The sequence below is a fragment of the Phascolarctos cinereus genome, unplaced genomic scaffold, assembly GCF_003287225.1.
Source record: "Phascolarctos cinereus isolate Bilbo 61053 unplaced genomic scaffold, phaCin_HiC Scaffold_726;HRSCAF=1367, whole genome shotgun sequence".
NCBI lineage: Eukaryota > Metazoa > Chordata > Mammalia > Diprotodontia > Phascolarctidae > Phascolarctos > Phascolarctos cinereus.
In genome coordinates, this window is record NW_027556098.1 from 357831087 (window position 1) to 357857830 (window position 26744).

Here is a 26744-nt window from a genome sequence, read left to right on the forward strand (position 1 = left end):
TATGGGTGTGCTCCAAGCTTCTGTCATGGATCCTTCTGTCCCTTCTCATAACCTTCTAAGGGTTTAATTGTCATCTTTATGCACATGACTTCTAGACCTACAGATCAAGCCCCAGTCTTTCCTGAGTTTCATTTCTGAGAATCTGTTAAATTTGACATGTCTAAACCAGCTGATTTTCTTTCACTAGAAAGCCATACCTCTTCTAAGCTTCCCTCTTTACTGTCGAAGGCACCATTATACTTTGTTTCCCAAGTTCATAATCTCAGCATTTTTCTGGACTCCACTCTTTTCCTCACCCCTGCATATCCAGTCAGTTGCCAAATCTTGCCACTTCTACCTTCACAGCATCTCTTGCATCTGACCAATTCAACTCCTGCAGATACAACTTTAATTTAGGTCCGCATCGCTTCTTGCCTAGATATTACTGCAACAGCTTCCCATTTGATTTGCCTCAAGTCTCATTCCATTCCAGTCCATCCTGTCAAAGTAATTTTTTAAAGTTGTATTTATGTGTTTTGTTTTTACATTATTTATGCAGCTCTGCCTCACTTAAATTAAACTGTAAATCATGTTTAAGTCAAGATATCACTCTGTGATGTCATTGGTCCTCTTTAAAAATGAACAAGTATATTTATAACAACAGCAATAACAAGTATATTTACACAATTCCACTCCCATAAGAGGTTTCTTGTAACATTTAAGTAAAACTAACACTATGGGAACCTCATCTGGAAAGTACATGCAACATTCAGCATCTGTAGCATCCCCCACTGTTGTATTAAAAATTATTTTAAATGACCAAAAATCTGTTTTTCTTACCCCATTGGAAAAAAAAGAGAAAATAAAAATTCCCTCATTGTATACAAATATGTATGTTTCATTCTGCACTCTGTCACTTATCTGACAGTTGAATAGTAAGTTATATTAACATATGTCCTTTAATAATAGTATCTGTCATTTGACATCATGGGTGGTCATTGTATTGATCATAGTTCTTAACACCTTTCCAAGTTGTTTTCCTTTTTTCATGTTTGATGTTTTATAAACTGTTCTCTTGGTTCTGTTTATTTAGTTTTTATAATATTTTATAATATTGATGTTGTAGTAAAAATGTTCTGATTCTGTTTACTGTATTTCAGCTCATAAATCTTTCCACATCTCTTTGAAAATCTTTTTTTTTTTTACAGGACAGTAGTATGCCATCACATTCATATACCACAGCTTATTTATCCATTCCTTAGTTTCCTTTTTATTTTTGACTATCACAGAAAAAGCTGCTTGCCACTCTAATGAGTGTGATGTGGAATCTTAGAATTGCTTTCATTTGCGTTTCTTTAGTTAGTGATGATTTTCTTTAAGCGCAGATCTAACCCCTTCTCAACCAACTCTATCAGTTCCTTTTTGTCTCTAGGAGAAATCATAAATACTCCTTTGTTTAGCATTAAAAGCCACGTATAGCCTTGCCCCAACCTAACCTTTCCTCATTGGACATTATGTTCCTCCCACACTCTGTAATCCAACCCAGCTTGCAGTTTTTGTTTTCTTAATTCTCCCCACTCTGTCTCCTGTCTTCATGCCTTTGCACTGGGCATCCCCCCCCATGCCTGGAATGCACTCCAATTCTGACTCTGCCTCAAACTGACCCTTTTGTCCTTTAAGCTACAGCTTAGGCACTGTCTTCTACTTGAAGCCTTTCCTGTTCCCCTTAAGTGCTAGTGCCATCCTTCTCAAACCACTTAACTACTCTCTCTGTGTGTGTTGTGTATATGTGTATTAATTTGAACTTCTCTCCTCATTAAAATGTAAGTGCATTATGAATAGGAATTATTTCATTCTTCATATATAATTGTATCCCCCAGCACCTAAAACAATACCTGGCACATAGTAGCCACTTAATAAATACTTGTTGATTGATTTGTATGTTATGGAATAGAGTACTGTACATGAATCTGAAAATATTATGTAGAACTTTTTAAAAAATATACTAATAGATTCAGCATGTTGTTTTTAAAATTGTCTTCGTTGTTGTGATTCCTTCTGGCCTTTTTTTGTTTGTTAATTTATTTTTGGTTTTCAACAATCACTTCCATAAGCTTTTGAGTTTTAAATTTTCTCTCCCTCTCTCCACACCTCTTTCCCCAACACTGATATAGGCTCTACATGTACATTCTTATTAAACATATTTTCACATTAGTTATGTTGTAAAGAAGAATTAGAACCAATAGGAGGAACCACAAGAAAGAAGAAACCAAACAAAATGGTGGTGGGGGGGGAGGTGGAGCAAATAGTATACTTCAGTCTGCATTTAAACTCCTTAGTTCTTTCTCTGGCTGTAGATATGGCCTTTTTTTGGGGGGGGGGTGTCCCCAAATGAACTTTTCCTTCTCTCTCACAAGTGGGTGAAAGAAAATTGAAACACTTCTAATAAATAATCATAGTTAAGTAAAGCACTTTCTAATTGGCCCTGTCCAGAAATATTTGTCTTATTCTGCCTCATGAGTCTGTCACTTCTCAGTGAGATGGGTAGCATGTGTTGTCATTAGGATAACTTCTTATCTGCTCAGACCCTTGGATATTTCCCAAGATTCTGTCCTTCGTTTTTCTCTCTATTCATTCTCCCTTACTCTTTCTGTACCTTAAAATACCTTTTTTTTTTGGTGAGGCAGTTGGGATTAAGTGACTTGCCGAGGGTCACACAGCTAGTAAGTGTCATGTGTCTGAGTCCAGATTTGAATTCAGGTCCTCCTGAGTCCAGGGCGGGTGCTCTATCCACTGCGCCACCTAGCTGCCCTTACCTTAAAATACCTTTAAATTTTTTTCTTTCACCTTCAGAAAGTCTATATGTCTAATTTTTTTTCTGAGTTCCAAATTTGTTTTTCATAGATAAAGTAAGAGTTTGGTTGGAGTTGGCATTTTTACCAAGGCTTTGTGCATTGATTCAGGATATTTGCATTAAGAGATTTCTTGGAAAATGATTACTTTGAGGATATGTTGCATGTTTGCTTTAAAAAATTTTATTTACTCAGTTGGCATATTTAGTTTCCATAGACTGTCCTGGGAAAAGCTTTCAGAGCACAGAAACCTTTTTGTTTATAAAGTAGGTCAGATTGGAGATAAGGGGAATTGGAAGTAGTATGTGGTAAAACTGGGAAATATGGAGTAGCAACATAAAGTCTTGAATACCAGACTTAGGAGTTTGGACCTTTTTAAATAGGATGTTGCTTCATCATTGGGCTGCTGAATACTTGGCTGTCTGTTGCAACTTTAAGAGTGACGACTTCTTAGAATCATTTAGCCAGGGATGGCCAGGGTTTGGAGGCTGCCACGGATGTAATATTCAGAGAGAACTGAGTCTTAAAATATATACAGAGTAGCAAAAAACCAAATCAACTCTTATGAGCTTGTGTAGAGTTCGGTTTTAGACATATTGAGTTTGATCTATGAGACATTCAGATTGAAGTGTCCAGTAGACAGTTGAAGATGTGATACTTAAGGTCAACAGAGAGGTTAGGCCTTGATAAATATATTTGAGAATTATCAGCATAGAGATAATTGAATTATCTGAGGTCATAAAGTGAAGTACTGTAGAGGGAGAAGAGGAAGGGTCCCAGGACAGATTCTGTGGGACACCCATGGTTAAGCAGGCATTTAGAACATTGTATGCTCAGTTTTGGACATGTAGGGTTTCTGTTTCCTATGAGATATCCATTTTGAAATATCCAATAGGGAGCTGGTGGTGATGCTTAGGAAAGAAAATAGGGCTGAATATGTATCTGTGAATCATCTCATAGTTATATCAGAAGTGATTATTAAACTCATGGGAGCTGTTTAGGTCAGCAAGAGAGTGTAGATGGCAAAGGAGAAGAGGGTTTAGGACAGAGCCTTGGGGAACACTTAGAATTAGGGGGAATGATAGCTTTGATGACTCAGCAAAGGAGACTAAAATAGAGTAGTTGGACAGGTAAAAGGCAAACTGGGATAGAATACTATCATGAAAACCCAGAGAGGACACAATACATATATATATATATCGAGAAAGGTGGTCAACAAGGTCACATAGCAGATAGGTTAAGAATAGGTATTCTCAACTTCTTTGTGTCGTGGACCCGTTTTGCAGTCTGAAGCCCATGGAGTTGTTCTCAGAATAAAATTTCTAAATACGTAAAATAAGTCACTAGATTAGAAGGAAAAACAATTACTCTGAAATAGCAGTTATGAAAATATTTTTACACACACACACACACACACACACAGTTCATGGACCGCAGTTTAAGAACCCCTGGTCAAGAAGGAGGAAGATTGAGAAAAGGCCATTAAATTGGCAACTAAAAAGTGTTTTATAACTTTGGATAGAGTCGTTTCAGTTGAGTGATAATATTGGAAGCCTCGTTACAAAGGGTTGAGAGAAGTGGAGACAGAGAGTAGATAGTTTTTTCCTGGTAGTTTGACCGTGAATGGGAGGAAAGATACAGGATGAAAACTCAAGGCAATGTTGGGAGTCTAATGAGGGTTATTTTGTTTGTTTTGTTGTTTTAAGATGGAGGAAAGCATTTTTGTAGGCAAAAGGGAAGGAACCAGTAGATAGGGAGAGACTGAATTCTAAGAAATTGATCTTTATGTATAAAGCCGTAGTTGTTAAAGATGCTAAAACAGTTTTTCAGGGACTGTGCCAATTTTGGATGGGTGATATATTTAAAGAAGATAATAGAATGGCACTAGTGATAAAGATATATATGCATATGCATGTATATGCATATATACACACATATGTCTATATATGTATGTGTATGTATTCATATGAATGAAATTTAAGGGCTGAGGGGCTCTCTACATAGTTGATTGAATTAGCTAGGTCTAGAAAAACAGGATTATTTGTAGTTAACTTTAATTTAAAAAAAAAAAAAGTAGGCCTCCAAGTACCTCTTTTGGGAGTCTAACATGGGATAATGCAACTCCCAGGAATAGTTTCCTTTAATGTAAAAAAATAATAGAGTAACCAACCTTTTCACTTAATCAGAAAAGGACACTTGCAAAAATTGATGATGGAGATCCTGAGCATAGAAGCAAGTAAGGTATACTGTGATACAGTGAAAAGAAGAAACAGTATTGGGTTTGAATAACCTCACTCTGCCACGTATCTGTAAAATGAAGATATTGAGCTGGAGGCCTCCTGGGTTTCCTTTGAGTTCTAAATCTGTGTTTTTTAAGTACCTTACTGTTAACTAGTCCTTTTAAGCCTGATCTCTGTCCCACTAGCAAAGTCGGGAATCCCAAGAAGAATTTGAATTTTTAACTCTAGCTAAAATTGAAGATTGGCCCAGAGAGTTTCCTGGGCTGGGCTGTAGAGAGAGATGGGGCAAAACCTTCCACTGGTCAGGGGATGGTCCAGCAACCAACCAGCTTAGAGAAGAAAAATAAAAATAAAGAACATACAACTCTAGCCACAAGAGAACTTAGAATTCTCTAGTATGACCTCCATATTTACAAATAAAACTATTGAGGCCCAAAGAGGTTTTGTAGCTTACCTACACAGCAGACTGAGAATATACACTTTTCCTAAATCCAATTTCAAATTCTTACTCTCTTTCTTCCCCCAGCCATTGAGAAAGTAAGAAAAACAAAAACCATTTCAGATATGTATGGTGATGAAAGACAAATTTCCTTTTTAACCATATCCAAGAATAAATAGGAAGAAGAAAATATGTTTCTGTTTGCTCTATCACCTCTTTATCTGGAGATCATGTTTCATTATGAAACCTTTGGAATTATATGGTTGGTCAGTGTTCTGGATCAGAGTTCAAGTCTTTAAAAGTTAATTATCATTAGAGTATTGATATTATTGTATAAATTGTTCCCCTGGTTCTACTCACTTCACTTTACATTGGTTCATACAAGTCTTCCCAAATTTTTCCAAAACCATTCCCTTCATTATTTCTTACAGAACAGTAGTATTCCATCCCTTTGACTAACTTGTTCAATCCTTCCCCAATTATTAGGCATCCTCTGTCCAGTTCTTTGCCACCACAAAAAAAGAGCTGCTGTAAATATTTTGTAAATATCAGTTCTTTTTCTCTTTCTTTGATCTCTTTGGGATATAGACCTAGAGCAGTATTGCTGGGCCAAGGGAGATTTTGGGGCATAGTTTCAAGTTGCTTTCCAGAGTGGCCAGACTACTTCCAAGCTCCACCAACAGTGGCTTTTTACTTGTTTTCCCACAGCTCTTCCAGCATTTGTCATTTTCCTTTTTTGTTATCTTAGCCAATCTGATGGGGTGTAAGGTGGTATCTCAGAGTTATTTTAATTGACATTTCTCTCGTTATTAGTGATTCAGAACATTTTTTCACATTGCTATTGATAGATTGGATTTCTTCCTCAGAAAACTGCCTATGTTCGTATCCTTTATTCATTTATCAATTGAGGAATGGTTCTTTTTCTTGTAACTATAACTCAGTTCCTTATGTATATATTGGAAATGAGATGTTTATCAGGGCAATTGGCTATTAAAAATTCCCCCCTGTTTTCTGCTTCTCTTCTAATTTTAGCTGCATTGGTTTTGTTTGTGCAAAAACTTCTAGATTCTATATAATCAAAATTATTTTATCTCCTTTGAGCCCTACTATCTCTTTGGTTATGAGCTCTTCCTTTGTCCCTGGTCTGACAGGTAATTTCTTCTGTTTTATAGTCTGAGGGTACCATCAGAGCAGTGGCATGGTGAATGCAGTGCCTTATCTGGAGTCAGGAGGACTCATCTTCCTGAGTTCAAATCTGGTCTCAGACACTTGCTGTGTGACCCTGGGCAAGTCACTTAACCCTTTTTTGCCTTAGTTTCCTCATCTGTAAAATGAGCTGGAGAAGAAAATAGCAAATTGCTCCAGTATCTTTGCCAAGAAAATCCCAAATGGGGTCACGAAGAGTTAGACTTGACTGAAAAAATGGGTGAACAACAAGAAGAAAGATAACCATCATTTGTTTCTGTATATTGTGTGCCTAATCTGTTCCACTGATCAACCTGTTTCTTACCCAGTACCAAATTATTTTGACCTCTACAACTTTGCAGTATAATTTGAGATCTGGTATTGTTGTCCCCCTTCCTTTCTGTTTTTCTCCCATTGATTCCCCTTGATATTCTTGACCTGTTCTTGATTTGTTCTTCCAGATGAATTTTGTTTTATTTTTCTTAGTTCTATAAAGTAATTCTTTGGTACAATTATGGTGGCATTGAATAAGTTAATTAAGTTAGGTTATATTGTCATTTTTATTATCTTGGCTTGTCTTTGAGCAATTACTGTTTTTCCACTTATTTAGATCTGTCTTTATTTATGTGAAGTGTTTTGTAACTGTTCATACAGTTCCTGTGTGTTTCGGCAGTGAGACTTCCAAGTATTTTATACTGTCTGTAGTTAATGGACTACCTTTTCTCTTTCTACCTCTTCTTCTTCCTGCTGAGTTTTGGTTGGTAATATACAAAAAAGCTGGTGAATTACATGGGTTTTTATTTTTTGATATCCTAAAACTTTGCTGAAGTTGTTTATTGTTTTAATTTTTTAGTTGCGTCTCTAGGGTTCTCCAAGTACAGTTATCCCTTCCACATTGTAGGAGTTAGGGTTGTTGTGACACCACAAAGATATGGAAAATCCATGTGAAATTTTTTGGCCTTCCCTTCATACCAGAGAAGTCTGAATTTTTTCTTTTTTTTTTCTTTTATTCTTTTTTGGTGAGGCAATTTGGGTTAAGTGACTTGCCCAGGGTCACGCAGCTAGTTAAGTGTCAAGTGTCTGAGGCCAAATTTGAACTCAGGTCCTCCTGACTCCAAAGCCCATGCTCTATCCATTTCACCACCTAGCTGCCCCCTCATTTTATATATAGAAAGATTGAGTCTCAGAAGGGTTAAGTTACTTGCCCAAGTCCACACAGCAGGTGGTAATTGGTAGCAGTGGAGTTTGAAAACATTCTCCACTCCAAACTTAGTGCTTTATCCTTGCCAGGATACTGGCAGGGGATTAAATTAAAGGAGCAGTTCATTGAGCAGATTGGGAGATAGTGGGGAAATGGAAGTACTTTTGCTACAAGTCATTATATTTTTCTTTTCCATATCAATTCTCATCTCCTCACAGGTTTAGGATCTTTGAACTGGGCCTGTGGAAATGCTATAGATGAAAATCTACCTTCTCTCCCTCTTGCCTAACATCTCCCCCCACCCACCCAACCATCCACTCCTTACCTACTAAAATATCTCTGTCTATACTCTTGAGTTCACTATCTTTTTCTCAGGAGTTGGTAGCATGTTTCATTGTGGATCCTGTGGAATTATGGTTAGTCATTGTTTTGATTATTTTGATCAGAATTCCGAAATCTTTCCAAGTCCTTTTTGTTTATATTCTTTTTATTTTTATTTTATACATTATTCTCCTAGTTCTTTTCACTTCACCTCATCAGTTGATTCCTGTTTCAATAATATAATAGCCAGCATATCTTATTTGAGTCTCACAGCAACCTTATGAAGTAGGTGCTATTGTTATCCCCATTTACAGTTGAGGAAACTGATGCAAACATAGGTCCAATGATTTACCAAAGTCACATAGCTGGTGTCTGAGGCTGGAGTTGAAGTTGAACTCAAGTCTTCCTGATTCCAGTCCCAGAGCTCTATCTACTGTATCACATTTATCATTTCTTATGGCACAATAGTATTCCATCACATTCAAATACTGTTAACTTGTTTAGCCATCCTCCAGTTGATGGACACCTCTCCAGTTCCATTTCTTTGCCCACATGTAAAGAGCTGTTACCAATATTTTTGTACATATGAGTCTTTTTCTTCTTTCTATTATCTTTATCATCAGCTTTGCCAAGCTGGGGGATGTGAGGTGTTTGAGTTGTTTCAATTTGCATTTCTCTAATCATTAATGATTTAGAATATTTTTTCATGTAGTATGGATAGCTTGGTTTTCTTCCTTTGAAAGTTGCCCTTTAATATCCTTTGATCATTTATCATTTGGGGAATGGGTCTTATAAGCTTAGCATACGGTAGGCCTATAATAAATATTTGTTAATTGATTATTGATTAATTTATTGAATCATTTTCCTAATATATTTTAGAAATGAGACCTTTTTCAGAGAAACTTGCTGCAAAGATTTTTTTTCCCCATTTACTGATACATCTCTTCTAATTTTAGCTGCATTGGTTTTGTTTGTGGGAAAACTTTTAAAATTTTATATAATCAGAATTGTCTTTTATTTTGTGATCTTCTCTATGTCTTGTTTGGTCATGAACTCTTTTTGTGTCCGTAGATCTGACATGTAATTTCTTCCTTGCTCCTCTGATTTGTTGATGAGGTTATACTTTATTTATAACCTGTCATGTACCCATTTGAAACTTGCCTTGGTATGGTGTGAGATGTTGGTCTATACCTATTTTCTGCCAGACTACTTCCAGTTTTCCCAACGGTTTTTCAAAAATGCTTTTTATCTATCTATCTATCTATCTATCTATCTATCTATCTATCTAGTACTTAATTTGTTCCACTGCTAAGCCATAAAGAAAATTCTAAATGAAGCACTTAAATCACACAGTGTTCCCTGCTTTTTATGGCTCTGACTGTCTTTAAATGAAAAGAAAAAAATTGTAATGGTAGACATAGACAGTAAACCTGCATGATTTACAGACTCTCATATAAAGTGAATTCATACATTTGACCCAGAGACTCATCAGCAATTTATCCAAATCAACCTTGTAACAGAACAATTAGCTGCTAATAGACCTAATGCTGAATGCACCCAATAATGTGTGAGATAAAATAAGGGTGTTTTGGAGTATCAGAATTCCTGCAGAATAATCAGGACCCATTTATATTCATGATATTTTGTTCTGGTTGTAATTTTTAATACTACCATCTTTATTAAAAATAGACAAAGCAGGGAAATTTGAAGAAGCTAGAAGAAAGTAGAAGAAATATTTAGGACTCTTATTCCAGTGAAATAATCAGTGGGCAATTCAAATACCAAGTTTACCTGAGAAGAGAAACACAATTCTGGTGTCGCGTATCTTCAGTTTGGCTATATTTTTCAGGATGTTGAAGTGCCAGGTGTTATGTCAATTTTTAAAGAATAATTCATGGTTTAGCAAAATGACAAAGGGAAATATTTATATTTCCTGAATTTAAAGTCCTGAATTTGTTAGGCAAAAATGTTTCGTACTGAAAGGATGCCCTAAAATACTGGTTTATGTGTGGACAGGACAATTACAGTTGCTGTGACGCATCTTAAAAAAAATGATTGATTGCATCTAATAAAGTTTTCAACAACAAAAAAATACTGGCAGTAGGTATTCACATCAAAATAAAATACATTTTTTTTAAAAGGCAGTTGGGGTTAACTGACTTGCCCAGTGTCACACAGCTAGTAAGTGTCAAGTGTTTGGTCTGAGGCTGGGTTTGAACTCAGGTCCTCCTGACTTCAGGGCCAGTGCTCTATCCACTGCACCACCTAGCTGCCCCCTAAAAGTACAATTTTTAAAGATCAGGTTTATTTGGTACCAATTAGTGATAGTTTAATATTAAAAATTTTTTTTTTCATTTGAATTTGTTTTATCTTTACATCATTTATTTCTGAATAGATGCTTCACCTCTGGACCTCATTACTCAGCAGTACATTCCTTTTTTACTGTGTCGGCACTGGGGTTACAAAAAAAGGCAAAAAATAGTCCCTACCCTCAAGAAGCCTATATCTAATGGTGGAGAAAGTATGTAAGTAACCAGGTACACGCAGGTTATGTATACACAGAGTAATTGGAAGGTAATCTCTGAGGGGAAGGCACTAGCATTAACACGATTAAGAAGGGGAAAAAAAGCCTTGTAACAAATTAGCACAGTCAAGCAAAACAAATCCATACAGTGACCTTGTTCAGAAATGCAGGTTCTTCACCTTCTATCACCTCTGTCAAGTGGATCCTCTGTGGAGGAGACATGGTTAAGCAGGGCTTTGATGATAGTTAAGTCTTTCGAAGTCATTTTTCTTTACAAGATTGTCGTACTTGTATAAATTGTTCTTGCGGTTCTACTTCAGTTTATGCTACCCAGGATTCTCTGAAATCTGCTTTTCATTGTTTGTTTTTAGTGGCGTATCATGTGCTTGTATTAAGAATGCCTGTTCTGATGTTAAAATGTTTCATAGTTCCTCTGTCATAGAATTGTGAAAGCACAACAGAAGTTTTATTGGTCTGTTTCAGTCTGATGTTTTGGTTAGTGAAAATAAATGATCATGGGCCTGAAAGCTTAGTTAGATACTTTCACAAACTCAAAGTAGGCGTGATAGGACTTAGTAACACATTGGACATAAGGAATGGGAATATATGGTGTAGAAAAGAGAAGGTTTTCAATATATAGAAAGATCTGAGGGCTTGAATCATTGACTCACACCTAAATTATTGATGCTGTATTAGGGACTCTTTGGTGACTAATGTTACATGTTAATGGGTAATAGAAAACATTAGAATGGATTGATCTCCTTTGTAGCAGAATGAGTGACTACTGTATGTTTCCAATGAGATGCTCTTTGGAAAGTTGAGATATTTCATTTCACATTGGTAACAACAGTTGTGTCCTTCCACACTCATTAACTGATAGCTCTGTCCTTATCTTTGTAAATATTTCTGAAAAATCTCAAGTTTAGATTATGTGTATGATTTTGCCTTCACTTCTGGCTTGTTATTTTTTGTGGTGTGTTCTTAACATAAATGTTTCTGTATCAAAAACAACACAAAAAACAAAAACTCAAAGCATAGCAATTTGACCAGTGATTTCAACTGTTTCAGAAAATATTAAAAATAAATGAAAAACCAAAACAGAAAGTACTAATAGCTTACATTTATTTTATAATACAAAGCTCCTTCCTTATAATAACTCTCTAAGATAAATAATGTAAGAAAGGTTATCTTAAGCCAAGTCCCATTTTTACAGATGGGGAAACTTAAAGTTTGGGAAAGATTAAGTAACTCTTCTAAGGTTATATAGCAAATAAAGCAATAAAAACAATAAATACTTAAAACTCCAAGTCTTCTGTATTCGCATCCAAAGACTTCCACATTTAGAAGAATAAGGAAAGAAGGAGCACCTACTCAAAAACATCTCATTTGCTCCTTACAACCCTGGGGGTAGGGGCTATTTTACAAGAAATCTGAGGCAGAAGTTAAGTGACTTGCCCAGGGTCACATCTTCCTGAGTCCAGGTCCAGTGTTCTATCCATTTCACTACCTAGCTGCTGGCAGCACAGAAGCTAATAGAATTTAGGGTTGGAAAGAATCTTGAAAATCGTCATTTACCATAGTAAGAAATTAATGCCCCAAGTCTCACACTTAACATCAACATTAGAATTCAGAGTCAGACTTTTTACACAATCCTCCTTGCCCTTTTTACCTTACCCCCACTCCTTTGCAGATTCAGGATGCCCATGGATCCAGAACATTTCACATATTGATCAGTTTTGCTGACCTTTTAAAAAGAATTCTTAATTCTTAAAAAAGAATTACTGTACTTTTGGGGAGAGGGAAGGATACAGGAGAAAATTTATGTAATGTAAAACAAGATATCAGAATTTTATTTTATTCCCCTAAAAAAGTGTACAGACATGGCAGCATTATGCAGACAAAATGATGTCTTCCAGAAGCCATTATATGACATGGAGAAAATGCTACTTTTCAGGACACTGTCCTATCCAGGAGAGTGAGAGTTGGCGTTGTTAGGCACTGTAAACCTGCTGCCACGCTTCTTGGCACAAGTGGATCTAGGGGTGAATGTTGGCTGTACTGCACCCAGTGATTGGGTCAATAGAAAAAGGTATAAAATAACAAAAACAATAGGAAAAAAATTTAGAACTTAAGAACTTTTATCAAAGCAGTGATGAACCAGTATTCCAGAGTTCAGTGATGAACCATGCTATCCACCTTCTGACAGAGAGTTCAGTTTAGTGGGGAGCTGGAAGGGAGAGAAAATAAATATTTTATGAATTGGGGGAAAAACTCAAGCTATCTAACTTAGTATTTTTTATGTCACTCATTTATTTGCTTTCGTTTTTCACCTGTAGGTGTATTTGAAAAGTAACCCCCTCTTCAGATATGTCAAAAACAAACAAATCCAAGTCAGGGTCTCGTTCTTCCCGCTCAAGATCTGGATCAAGGTCTCGATCTCGTTCTTTTTCAAAGTCCCGATCTCGATCTCGATCAGTGTCCCGCTCCAGGAAACGCAGACTGAGGTAAGCAGATTCAAGCATGCATTTGGATCAATATATTGGGCAGGCTGTGCACTTAGGGACCTTTTATTAAATGGCAATGTTAACTGTCTTTTGTTACCTTTTCCCAAATTCCCTTTTACCAGCATGTACATTTTTAGAGCCTTCCAATCTAGAGGAGTTAATTAGATTGGGAAGCCTCATATCTATTGAAATCAAAGGAAAAACAACTTTTAATTGAACTGTTTATTTATTCCTCATGCCTGCCTGTTTTTATTTTGAAGTGTTTAAAGGCATAGGCAAAATTTTACCTTTGATTCATTTATGAATAAGGGAAACTAAGCAAAATAATGGTATAATCAATATTGTAGGGGCAATGTTTAACCTGTTTAAGAAAATTGAGTTTTATATACGCGGCAGTAGCCATTTATTTGTACTTGTTTAATATGATTAACTAGAAATTAGCTGTGTCTGCATATTAAAGTGGTTCTGGTAGGATGTCTAAGTGGTGTTGCTTTGTTAAGCAATAGATTGTTTTACTATATATGCCAGATGATGAAAGTACATTTCATAGTATCCTGAAACATTAGAGTTGGAAAGTACCTTAGGGATGATGACCTTTCTCATTTTTTGACTGAGGGGACAGACTCCAGAGAGATGAGGTGGACTGGAAAGATAAGAAGAGCCAAGATTCGAAAACTGATCTTACTCCTAATTAGGAAGAGACCCTGGGCTCTCAAACTTCTTATTAATTCAGACTGATCTTCTTTCCACCTAGTTTGAATTAATAAGGTTTTAATATATGTGTGGACATATTGTCTTGGTCCTTACATGTTCTATGTTTTTTCTTGCTTCAAATCTTTAATTTTCAGGTAATCACCAGTATTTGAATTTTCCTTTGTGGATAGATAATTACCTTTGAAAGACAACTCTTCCCGAGCTGCTGACCTAAGGCTGAGGAAGAAAAGCCAACTTTTGAAAAAGATCTATAGAAAAAGGGAGTTTAGAAGCCTGCTTGAGAGCATACCTTATGTGGACATTGATTTCTTTGGATGTTTGCTGGAAATGTGGTGAATGGTTTTCAGTTTCTGACTAAAAGGTGTGCTGACCTTGATAGGTTACTTACTATAGAGAAGAAATGAAGATAAAGATTTTGCTACTTGAAACACCTTTCAGTCTCATAACTGTATCTAGAGTCCACTTTTCCTTAGGTGTATTGGTCATGAGGTTAAAAATATCTTTGGAAAAGGTCACCCATTTCTTTAAGCTGTCATCTTAGGTTTGTTTTTTTTTTCCTAGCACTCTTGTGCTTTTAAATAGCCCAATAAATATGACACATGAATTTTTTTTTCCTTTCCCAGTATTTCAGTGCATTCTCAAATGCTTTGTCTGAAAAATTACTGCAAGCCTGTGATGGGATATTATTTTCTGTCATATTTAAAAGAAAATTGCTTTTTAATTTTTTTCCTTTGTGCTTTGATGTACAATGTTTTTGTTTGGAACTTGTGAACGTTTCAAAGCTGAAACTGAATCAGATTCCTACTTAACACTGGATAAGTTTGTGTCTATCTAATAAAACACAGGTGATTAGGGGCATTTTCATCAACTTCTTTCCTTGACCAAGAGCTTTGAATTCAAATGGTTATAATCTTTCTCAGCTGTGAGACTCTTAAAGGTATGCCTTTTTTAATTGCAGTTTGCAGAAGTGAGACTAGAGTAAACATTTTGAAGACATTACATCTTGGCTAAGGGCATGATCCCAGAGTCTTTGTAAACACCAAGCTGGTGTTTTTGATGAGCTCTGCACGCTTTATGACAAGTCAAGGTCCTGGGCAGGTCTTCTTTTCTCCTTGTCTCCTTTGCCTCCTGAAGTCATTTGGCAGTGGTCTTTGACTAGAAAAGGAAGAGGGGAGAGGTGTGTGTATATCTGTGTTTCTGTGTCTGTGTCTCCCCATCTTCTGCAGTACATCCATTGAGGGTTAGGGTAAGATCTGCTTTGTACCATCATACCGTGGAAAAAGTGGTCTAAGAGAGAACACCTAGGTTTTTTCCATTTTCTGACTTTTTTTTTCCTGGAAACAGATGTATTTGCAGTTGGATGCTCTGTTTCAAATTCTGGCTCGTCTGTTTCATGGTTTTACTTTTAATTTTCCCTCAACTACAAGGAAAGCATACTGTCCAGATTGTGAGAACATGCCCTTTAACCATTTAATTAGCTGCTGTGAGTGCCACAGAATGGGAGAAAACTGATTGTTTCCTTGTATTTCACAGACTGTATCCTTTTAAAACGACTTCTCGTAAATAACTTCATTTTGAAGTCTGCAGAGACTCATGTTCGGGCATCTGTACAGTGGCCGCAGGTTTTGGATGCAGTGTGCTACAGGCCCCTCAGTAGTAATTGGTAACAGAGATGTAATAGCCTCCTGAGGATGCAAGCATGAATCATACCCCCCACTTAGTGCGTTGGGTGGATCACATCCCTCAAGGATAGTTTTTAATCAGGTCAGATTCAGTTTCAGAGTCTGCATCTGCCCTCCCTTCTTTCTTATGTTGTTGTTTCTGTTTTCACATGTGAAAGTTTTAAAGGTAAGTTGTTTCATTGTACTAAGTAACAGCCAGTTAACAATTTGTATTGACAGATCTTTCCCAAATACTAAGTGCCAAAATGTTTTTCTTTGACCAGTTAAAGACCTGAGTTTAAAGTGATTAGAATCGTGGGAAACCAAGTCCATTGTGCTTTATTTAGATTTTATTGAGTATTTGTACTGCAAAAGTGGTGGTTTGTTGTTGTTATTAAACTCAGTTCTGAAAGAACATTGGATCTTTGTTAAACATAGTATTTTAAAACAAGAAAACTTCAACCTATTCATGGACAGACTTCTCCTATCCACTCACTAAAGTATATATTCGGTCTAGGATTATGTGTTACAATCTCTATGGGAGGTTGATGGGGGCCTCTGTCATGGAGCCACTGGCCCACAGAGGACTCCATGAAAGAGACCTGGGTGTCTGGTGTCAGGTACTGCTGGCAGAAACAGCTTTACCTGGAGAGGAATATGTAAGTGGGTTTTTAAAAAAATCATAAACATATGCAGATTCATATACAGATTAAGAGACCTTCCTTCTAGTGAGCTATATTCGGCGTCTTTGTCCTTATATGTGGCAATAGTATAGATATGAAAAAGAAAAAAAACTTTTTGAAAACTTTTCAGTAAATTTGACATTATTGTATAATCTCATCTCTGCATCTTAGTGCTCTCCTACTCCTCTCCTTCCCCTTTAAAAAAAAAAAACTGGGGCAGCTAGGTGAAGTCAGGAGTACCTGAGTTCAAATCTGGCCTCAGACCAAACACTTGACACTTACTAGCTGTGTGACCCTGGGCAAGTCACTTGACCCCAGCTGCCTAAAAAAAAAACCCCAAAAAATTTAGGGGGCAGCTAGGTGGCACAGTGGATAGAGCACCGGCCCTGGAGTCAGGAGGACCTGAGTTCGAAATAGGCCTCAGACATATAACACTCACTAGCTGTGTGACTCTGGGCAAGTCCTTAACCCTAATTGCCTCGCCAAAAAAAACCCCAACAACCCAATTTGGTGGTTCTATTAGTAATCTGAAGTTATTGTTCCTTAGGAGATCTTTGACTTGAGATTTTATTTTGATAGGAATGGGTTTTTAAAAAATATTTTGTTGATGATCTTGCTGTCACTTCCCAGCGACTTGCCCTTGTCCCAGTAGAACCTTTCATTTCAACCAAGAAGTACATTTTAAAAAATTCAGTACATTGGGTCTGTCACTTCCTTCCATATCAATAGTGTAGTACCTCTGTGTCTTGAGGTGAGGAGATGTGTTTCCCTAACAGCCACATAAAGTCCATTGTTAATTTTTTCCTGTTTGATAGAAAGCCTGCCTCTGTCAGTGGACCAGCCCAAGATTTGTTTTTAGTCTTTCCAGAGGAAGTTGAGGCCAAATCTTTATTATTCTTGCGCTGTGATTTTAAAGCAAGGTAGTACTACTTCTACCACCACCACCACTACCCCCTTACCAGATGAAGAGGAATCAGTACTAGAACTCTGGCAAATAAATCGGATCTGTTCTGGTACACATGAAGTTCTTTGAAACATCTACAGCCTTACGAGTACAGTGAGTTTTTAGGTTCTTCTGGTGTCAGAATTAATGTCTGCCTCATGGGTACAGTGACCCCTTGTGGTAACATAGAAGGGTCCTATTATACAATGGTAGGTTTTGATGCCAAATGGTAATTCATGGTAAAGTAATATTTTAACATTAGATTTGGCTATCCCTGGATATTTTTTAATACTATAGTTATTGTTTTGCCAATCTGGTTTTTTTTAAAACAGATTCTATTGAATCTTATAGAATTGGTCCAGATAGACTATAAGATATGGCTTGGGAAATAAGGAAATTACTATAGCCTGCAAGAGTCTAATACATAGAGCCCAGGGCCTCAGGAGCTGTTAAATTGAGGGCATAAATACTAGTACTATGGCACTTACCCTCACAAATCTAAAAATTTTCATCTTTCTGTCTCTTTATGATCTGCAGATTATATATTCTTAGGAATCTGAAATGAGTATATCCCCTAATGCATTTTTTTAATGGAGAAGCTTTTATTGTTTGCGAATACTGTATGTTAAAGCATTTGCTTTATTTAAATTAAGAAATAAATGATACTCTGACCCTGGAACTGTATGTAGATTTTCATTTATTTCAATATTAAGAAAGCTATTTTAACATCTCATAAAATTTATTGAAATGGGATTTTATGCCTCTATAAAGACAATCCTTATTGGTGATTATGGCCCATAATAATTCACTCAAGTAGTGAGATGAATTATTTTTGTATATTTGCTTTTAGCATCAGAAAGCAAATGAAGATCAAGATCCTTGGGAAGCAGATATTATTATTTAAGAGTATCTTCGTCAAGATTTTTAGGAAGAACAAGACACTTTTTTCCCCCAATGAAAGTACTTGGATTGGGGAAAAAAAAAAAAAGAAAGTACTTGGATCAAAAATAGAAACTTTTTCCCCTCTTTTCTTCCCTTTTCAGTTCTAGGTCCCGTTCCAGATCATATTCTCCAGCTCATAACAGAGAAAGGAACCATCCAAGAGTATATCAGAACCGAGATTTCCGAGGTCACAACCGAGGCTATAGAAGGCCCTATTATTTCCGTGGTCGCAACAGAGGCTTTTATCCATGGGGCCAGTATAACCGAGGAGGCTATGGAAACTACCGGTCAAATTGGCAGAATTACCGCCAAGCATATAGTCCTCGACGGGGCCGTTCTCGATCCCGGTCCCCAAAAAGAAGGTCCCCTTCACCCAGGTCTAGGAGCCATTCTAGAAACTCTGATAAGTCTTCCTCTGACAGGTCAAGGCGCTCTTCATCTTCTCGATCTTCCTCTAACCATAGCCGGGTTGAGTCTTCTAAGCGCAAATCTGTAAAGGAGAAGAAGTCATCTTCCAAGGAAAACCGGCCATCACAGTCTGCTGGAGATAACCAAGGTGATGATTCCAAGGAGCAGCCTTTCCCTGGAGGTACCTCTCAGGATGCTAAACCGTCAGAGAGCTCAAAGCCATGGCCTGAGGCCACTACCTATGGTGCTGGCTCAGCATCAAGAGCTGCTGTGTCTGAGCTGAGCCCCCGAGAGCGTAGCCCTGCCCTCAAAAGCCCTCTGCAGTCAGTGGTGGTGAGACGGCGTTCTCCCCGCCCTAGTCCTGTGCAGAAACCCAGCCCTCCACTCTCCACACCATCTCAGATGGGCTCAGCTCTGCAGAGCAGCACTGGCTTTCAGGCTGGAACTCACCAAAGCCAATTTGATCATGGTGCTGGGGGCTTGAGCCCATCCAAAAAGAGCCCTGTGGGTAAGAGTCCCCCAGCCATTGGTTCCACTTACGGCTCTTCGTCACAGAAGGAGGAAGTATCTGCTCCAGGAGGAGTGGCCTATTCTAAGAGGCAAGTATCACATTTTTCTTGTCTTATTTTGTGTCACGTGGTGTGTCAGCTGGGTATTGATTTTAATGTGGTGTAAATGCTAAAAAGTACTCGTGGTGAAAGAAATAGTCGTTTTGTTTTTCAAGTCAGAATTCTTATTAATGGTAGCAAGGTAGCATTGTTTCCCTGAAACTTTGTTTAGCAGAGTTAAAAAAAAAAAAAGACAAAAGTCACACAAGGAAAACTTTAGCTTAACTCCAGCTTTCCTGCCTTCCTGAATTTGTATTGCAGCATAAAGTTTCTTTAGACTACTCTGCCATGGTGTTTTCACATTTAAAATTTGCCTTGGAATCTGCCAATGTGTCTATAAACCAGAGAGCAGTAGAGCTTTGTGGGTCAGCCATCAAAGAGTATGGTCTTTGCCAAAGTGAATGACCATTGGAACGGTTAGCATTCACCTGCTAGGACCTACCGTCTACTGTGACCGATCTGCACCAGCCCATCATTGTGAAGAGCTGCATACTTACACATTCAACTCAGGAGACCTGGGCAAAATGGGGAAGTCCAAGGCTTATTCCCAGGAATGCCTTGTTTTAAAACTGCAAGGTGGGTGTGTATCCCAGTAGAAACCCACCAGGCTGCATTTTAGGAGAGGACGTGGCAAAATACCCCAGTCTCTCTGCACTAGGGGATACGGTGAGTGGAATGCAGATCTTTGTTTCTTTTTTGTGTTGAGTGTATGGGGTAAAAGGCAACAGGAATAGACCAGTGCTTGTTGGAGCATATTATGCTATTGTATTCCACTTTGCCTTTCCTGGCAGGTGTCCTTTCCATTGCTCTGCCCTTGAGTCTTTTCTCCCTTAAGAGTATCTTTATTGGCAATTTTTGTAGATACTCATCCTCCCTTTGATTGTTTGTTTTAATTTCATTGAAGTAGATATTCTACATTAATTATCCCAGTGAAATGGTTCACACCTCCCTTGTTCAGCTCATTGTTTTAAAAAAACCACAACTATATTTTTAAATAATTCACATTTTGCCTTTTACCTTGTTTGTAAACAGCTATCCTTATTAGAAGAATTGATTATGAGATTTGTTTTCTACAAGAAATATCCCACATTAACTTATGTTTTTATTTATATTTGCAGTAGATGAGATGTTTAGGCGACTTGCATCAAACTTGAAGTCGCTTTTGAGACTTTTATTTCCAATATGTATTATATAAAGCAATTCAAGGTTGACCATTCTGGTGTATTAACTGCTGAAAGCAGATTTATAAAATGACTGAGTGAAGGTGTTGGGTAAGACCTTAATTTTTTTTTCTATAGACTAAGTCTATACAGGTAAGTAGATTCTTTTAGTACTTTAAAAATGCCCTCTGCTGTTCCCTCTCTACCCTTTTTTCCCTGTGTTCTAAGAAATCTATTCAAAATTAGCTCAGTTGTAAAACTTTTGGTAACTTTGGAATCATTAAGATGTGCTCAGAATTTTTTTTGAAGCCTGTTACAAAGCAAGTTGCTTAAGAAATCTCTTTTGTATATGTGTGTTTATGTTTCTGTAAACAGGTATCTCGAAGAGCAGAAGTCTGAGAATGGAAAAGATAAGGAACAGAAACTAACAAATGTTGATAAGGAAAAAATAAAAGAGAAAGGGAGCTTCTCTGAGTTGGGCTTGGGAGATCCAAAAGTGAAGTCTGACCCATTTGCTCCTAAAGCTGATGCTGAGAAACCTTTTCGGGGCAGTCAGTCTCCCAAGAGATATAAGCTCCGAGATGATTTTGAGAAGAAGATGGCTGAGTTCCACAAAGAAGAGATGGATGAGCAAGACAAGGAGAAGTCAAAGGGCCGGAAGGAGTCAGAGTTTGAGGATGAGCCCAAATTTATGTCCAAAGTCATTGCAGGCACCAGCAAAGGCCAGGAGGACGAGCGGCCTGGCAAGTGGGAAGGCCTGGTGTATGTGCCTGCAGGAAAGGAAAAGCAGAGGAAGGCTGAGGAGCTGGAGGATGATGCATACCCCGACCGGCCCAAGAAGGAGGAGCGGGCCACTGCCAAGCGGACCGAGGCCACCACACACAGGGGCTTTGTGCCTGAGAAGAACTTCCGGGTGACTGCCTACAAGGCCCTGCCAGAGAAGAGCTCATCCCCGCCACCCCCACCATCCAGGAAGGCCACCACCACCACCCCGGCGGCCACTGAGGCCCGAGACAAGCTGGGCCCTCCCAGGGCCGAGAGCCTGCCCCTGGGCAAATCCTCCTTCTCTATCACCCGAGAGGCCCAAGTCAATGTCCGCATGGACTCCTTCGATGAGGACCTGGCCCGGTGAGAGCGGGAGGGTGCCTTCTTGTGGGGGTGGGGACAGCTCCCAGGCAGCCTCAGGCCCTAGGGGGCGCTGCTTAGCAGTGAGGACACAGTCAAGATGGCTGTGGGGAAGAAGTGAGTGGCTACAGGCCTCTCTGGAAGGCCTGGCTGGGCCTGTGGGGCTGGGGTCAGGAGATGTGGGGGGCTGTTCTGACCTCTGCTTTTCCCTGGGCTAGGCCTGCTCCTTCTCCTTCTCTTCCTTGGGCTGGGCCTGCTCCTCCTCTTGCTCTTCCCTGGGCTGGGCCTAATCCTCCTCCTCCTCCCCCTTCCCCTCCTCCTTCTTCCTGGTCTGGGCCTGCCCCTCCCTGGGTTGGGCCTGCTCCTCCTCCTCCTCCCTGGGCTGGGTCTGCTCCTCCTCCTGCTCCTCCCTGGGCTGGGCCTGCTCCTCCTCCTGCTCCTTCCTGGGCTGGGCCTGCTCCTCCCTGGGCTGGGCCTCCTCCTCCTTCTCTCCTCCTTCCTGGGCTGGGCTTACTCTTCCTCCTCCTCCTTCTCTTCTCCTTCCTGGGCTAGGCCTGCTCCTCTTCCTCCTCCTTCTCTCTAGGCTGGGTCTACTCCTCTTCCTTCCCCACTGACCTGCTTCTGGGCCTCGCCACCACCTGTGTGCTGAGGGCCTGCCTAAAGAGGGCCTCCTCAGGATGCTGGAGAGTGGGGGGGCCACGTTTTGGGGGTCCTTCAGACATCATGAACGGACTTTCAGAGGATCAGCTGTGTACTGGGTGGGCAGGGTTGCTGCAGTGATAGTCTTTAGGTCACACTGATGCAGTTGTTGGGCACTTGTCATACTGGCTTTCTATGTGCTTTTTCTTGACACCCCTCTCCCTTCCTATTTCCTCCCCTTTTTCTGTTCCAGTCCCAGTGGCTTATTGGCTCAGGAACGCAAACTCAGTCGAGATCTAGTCCATAGTAACAAAAAAGATCAGGAATTCCGTTCCATTTTCCAACACATTCAGTCTGCTCAGTCTCAGCGGAGCCCTTCAGAGCTATTTGCCCAGCACATTGTAACTATCGTTCACCATGTTAAAGGTGAGTCCAGGCCCACCACTTGTCTTCCCTTGCTCTTCCACACCTTTAGCTTCCTCTAAGGGCTATTTGGAGGAAAAGAGCCCTGGGCTTCTTCCAAGTGGCCAATCAGGCTCCAAAAGGAGAGGCCTCTTCTCTTGTCCTTGATTACTTAGACTGTTCATCCCATTAGAAAGGTCTTTGAAATCCATGGCTGGCATGAGGGAATTGCTTCTGGGGACTACCTCACCGGTTCAGCAAATTATGGGGTTTCAGGTGCTAATTACAGGTGTCTGGTGAGAGTGGTTAAAACTCCTTTAGTAGGAATGAGGATATACAATTAACTATGAAGGGATTTTTCAGATTTCTCTACCCTTTCCTCCTAAACTCCTCAAGCTTATGGTCTATGTGCACACTTTCTGATTATAAGCTTCTTAGGACAGATCTTAATAATTCCTCTCCCTCTATCTCCCTAATTTCTGCAGTGAGCATTTTTCTTTGACTACATGACAAAAATGTCCTTCAAGCATTTTTCTTAAGGACTGAAACCATTCCCTAGAAATTGGGTCATATTTTACCTTTCCTGGGTAATTTAGAGGAAGAGTTAATGTGCTGAAGGAAGAGACCAAAAGTGGGAGTGTAGCCCTGTTAGGCAGAGCCAGGTCTATTTCAGGCTTGTGGCACATCTGCAAAGCTTTGTTTGAGAAGAAGGGGCCTTTGTGCTTTGGGAAGGGAAGCTTGACTTCCTTGACTACAGGTGTGTGGAAGAACAGGAATGTGGGTAGCATCTGCCCCAGTGCCTACCTCGGTGCTTTACAAAGACAGTGTTTAATAAATGAAGTTTACATTAACCTTTGGAATTTTTACATATGGTATGTTTACTCTGTGTCAAGATTTAACCTTAAGTCCCAGGATTGTGGATTTAGAGCTGATTGGGACCAGAGGCCATCTAATCTAACCCCCTCATTTTACAGATGAGGAAACTAAGGTCCAGGGAGGTGAAAGGACTTGCCCAAGGTCATAGAAATAGTAAGCATTAGAGGAGGGGTCTGAACTGGGGTACTCTTGATTCTAGAGTCTTTGTGCATCCCAACAATACTATACTGCATTACAGTAATCATGGGGCATCTTTCTTTGCATCCTCCACAGAGCATCATTTTGGATCCTCAGGAATGACATTGAATGAACGATTTACTAAATACCTAAAGAGGGGAACAGAGCAGGATGCAGCTAAAAACAAGAAGAGTCCAGAGATTCACAGGTGTGGAAAACAATCCTGCGAATGGAGGTTTCAATGAAGACTTTAAGCTTGCTTGTCACATTCTGTATGTTAGTTATGGAAGTTAGAGCAACTTTGTACAGACTCTAGGGTGGTGTAGAGCTCATTGGTCTTTGTAATAGAGTGTACCAAGGAGATGATGATAGGCGATTTTGAGGCCAGCGAGACAGACACCTGGCATACATGAGCTGGTCTGGGACTGTAGGGAGGTCGATCAAAGCAGCTAGGCTTTCTTTTTTAGCTTACTTTGAGTTTTCCTTAAACACGTCGGTTACTTTTCCAAAGAAGGTTGAAAATTATTGATGGGGTGATTTGGGGGAAGTCAGATATAATTAAGTACTTGAGCAGATTTCTGAAACTCTTCTCTATTTATTAGGCACCGTGATGAGTTGAGGTTTTCTAAGCAAGTTGTGTTTCTGATCTAGACATTTCTTTGGGTGGGTTTTCAGTAAAACAGTTATCCTCTTTCTTCTTATTAGACAGAGGATTTAGACAGCAGGCTCAGGGTTTTGGGGTGGTTTTTTTTTGTTTTGTTTTTGTTTTTTGTTGTTGTTGTTAAATGCTTTTGTGGGCCATGCATTCAGCAAGCAGCTCTGTTCTTTGGGCCTGAAGCTTCCTAAGGAAGGAGCAGTAGGAGACAGTCACATTCTTTACAAAAAGGAGCTGGTTCTTGAGGCTTTGCCGTGGGTATAGAGCCAGCAGATATGAGTTGGAACACCAGATTGGTTTGATTTCTTTGGCTAAGTTTATAAATTTATCTGGCTAGGCTTATTGGGGGAGGAAGGGTTGGCTGTGGTTCAGATCTATGATTTCATCAGAGAGTATAGGGAACTCTGTTTGGAAACTACACTGATGTATATCAGCAACATACCTTCAGTTTTAGAGTTTTAGGGGGCTCTCTCAGGCACTGATGCCACTGTATGTAAGAGACAGGACTTAAAAACTCTCGTCTTCATTACTCTGAGCTCTCCCCTCTCTCCCCTATTCTGGGACTCTCCAAAGGTATTTTTTTTCCCTGCTTGTAAACTATGAGAGGAAGGACTTTATTTTATTTGTCTCTGTACCCCTCAATGGCTAGCACATAGTAAATAGTGAATGAATCTGAATTTTGAAGGTAAGTGGTAATGGCGCACTAAAAATGGGAAGAGATGAGATTGAGTTTCATTGGAAAAATATTGACTTGGGTTTTGTTTTGTTAATTCCCTAGGAGGATAGATATTTCTCCCAGTACGTTCAGAAAACATGGTTTGGCTCATGACGAGATGAAAAGCACCCGGGAGCCTGGCTACAAGGTGAACTGTCGCTTTCATCAGTAATTTCAACAATATGAGTGCGTTGGGCATGAACTTAACAGAAATGTTTTTGTTTAAATTACTCTCTACTTAAGTTTGTGTTTTTCTTTTAAGGATGGGCATAATTCTAAAAATGAACTACAAAGGGTTAATTTTTATTAAATGTATCAACAACCTTTGTGAAGTGGTTAGAATATGGTAAATGACCCCAAAGTCTATTGAGGTGAGATTGAGAAAAAAAAGAGAGGAGTTTTGGAACAAGTGCCCATGATGAGAGAAGAAACTTTTTGTGATATTTTTCTGCTTGTAAGTATTATCAAATCAATTGTATACATGCGCTATTTCCAACCATGATTTCAAAAAGACATGCATGTCCGAGAGAGAAAAATAAAATTTTTATTTGTATCTGAACTGAGTAAACTGTTAATACACAACTAGTCCCATTTGTCCTAACATTGTACCCGTGTTATTTGTCCCTCGCTGTTACTTTAATGCTGCCCAGCCCAGCTGCCTTTAGACTGCTATGAACAGTAGTATGAAGTGTTAAAATTGTATTATGGATTTGGGTTGAGTTATTGTTTTTTAAAGCCTAATGCAGATTATATGTCTTTCTTCGTGTTTGTATTTGGTTAAAATGAGAAATGTTTCCCATCTTGGTGAAACCTTAATTTTTATGTACTTATTTTCAAGGTTTCAAAAAACAAAACAAAAAACCCCAGAAACTTGTTATATTAGATAAATATGATAAACCTGCTTTTTCTCTCCCTCTCTGAATACCAGCCTGGCTCTATATGAAACAGGAAGTTTTTCAAACAGCGGAAGAAATCTTGTCCACCATGTTTTCGGGGGGGGGGCGGGGATGCTAAATCACTATTCACTCTACCTAAGGGAGCAGTGGCTGCTTTTGTTAATGACCTTATTAGTGCTGCTGGGAGCAGTTTGGTGTCTGAGTGGAAATAATAAAATCTTTTTCCTGGGGAAGTGTACAAAAGCCAACAACCAAAATAAAACCCCTACTAAAAGTACTAGCACCCTGTAAAAATCCCTGTGCCTCTATGAGGAAGAGATCAATGACTCCCAGCTCTTCCTCTTGTGGCTAAAGTTCTAAGTTTGTTGCTTAAGTTTTAATTGTGTAAAAATTTTAATAGCTAAAAAATTACTAAACTTGTCTTTTGTGTGCTCCCCTCCTGTGGCCCCCCCCCCATGCACACTTTGAGGGATTATGTCTATGAGATGAATGTGATTTCCTGTCACATTGTAGTTCCCCTCTCCACCTCTCCTTTTGGTTTTGAATGAAAAAAGCATCAGCTATAACAGATGATTTATTTTTAAAGCCATTGTTGAGATGTAATACCAGCGTAATTGTACTACATCTCTGTAACGTAACTTTTCTGTCAAGCACCCAGAAAGGTAGATATTTTCATATAATTTTCCCATTTTTATATAAACTCCTGCCCGCTATTGCCACTTCATTTGTTTTGCATAATTCAGCTTCCTTATGAGGAAGTTTCCTCAGTATCTGTGGAGGTAATGTTAGGATAGCCTACTCAGGTTCTCTGTTCCTGCTTTCCAGGCCAGGCAGTAATTTGGGATATTTCCCAGGCTAGCAAGATGCCTTAAAGCAGATTGGGAATGTGTCTTGA

At 39.0% G+C, this 26744-nt stretch overlaps 1 protein-coding gene across 5 annotated transcripts in view; it reads left to right on the forward strand.

Moving 5' to 3' along the window:
- THRAP3 (thyroid hormone receptor associated protein 3) overlaps positions 1 to 26744 on the forward strand; it is an 88033-nt gene that overhangs the window by 52920 nt on the left and 8369 nt on the right. For all 5 annotated transcript variants that reach the window (XM_020983658.2, XM_020983656.2, XM_020983659.2 and 2 more), the window contains 6 exons: positions 13078 to 13245; positions 18290 to 19195; positions 20740 to 21492; positions 22382 to 22554; positions 23680 to 23791; positions 25017 to 25101. In XM_020983658.2, coding sequence (XP_020839317.1) covers positions 13109 to 13245; positions 18290 to 19195; positions 20740 to 21492; positions 22382 to 22554; positions 23680 to 23791; positions 25017 to 25101 — 2166 coding nt within the window. In that variant the 5' untranslated portion in view covers positions 13078 to 13108. The remainder of the gene's footprint in view (positions 1 to 13077; positions 13246 to 18289; positions 19196 to 20739; positions 21493 to 22381; positions 22555 to 23679; positions 23792 to 25016; positions 25102 to 26744) is intronic.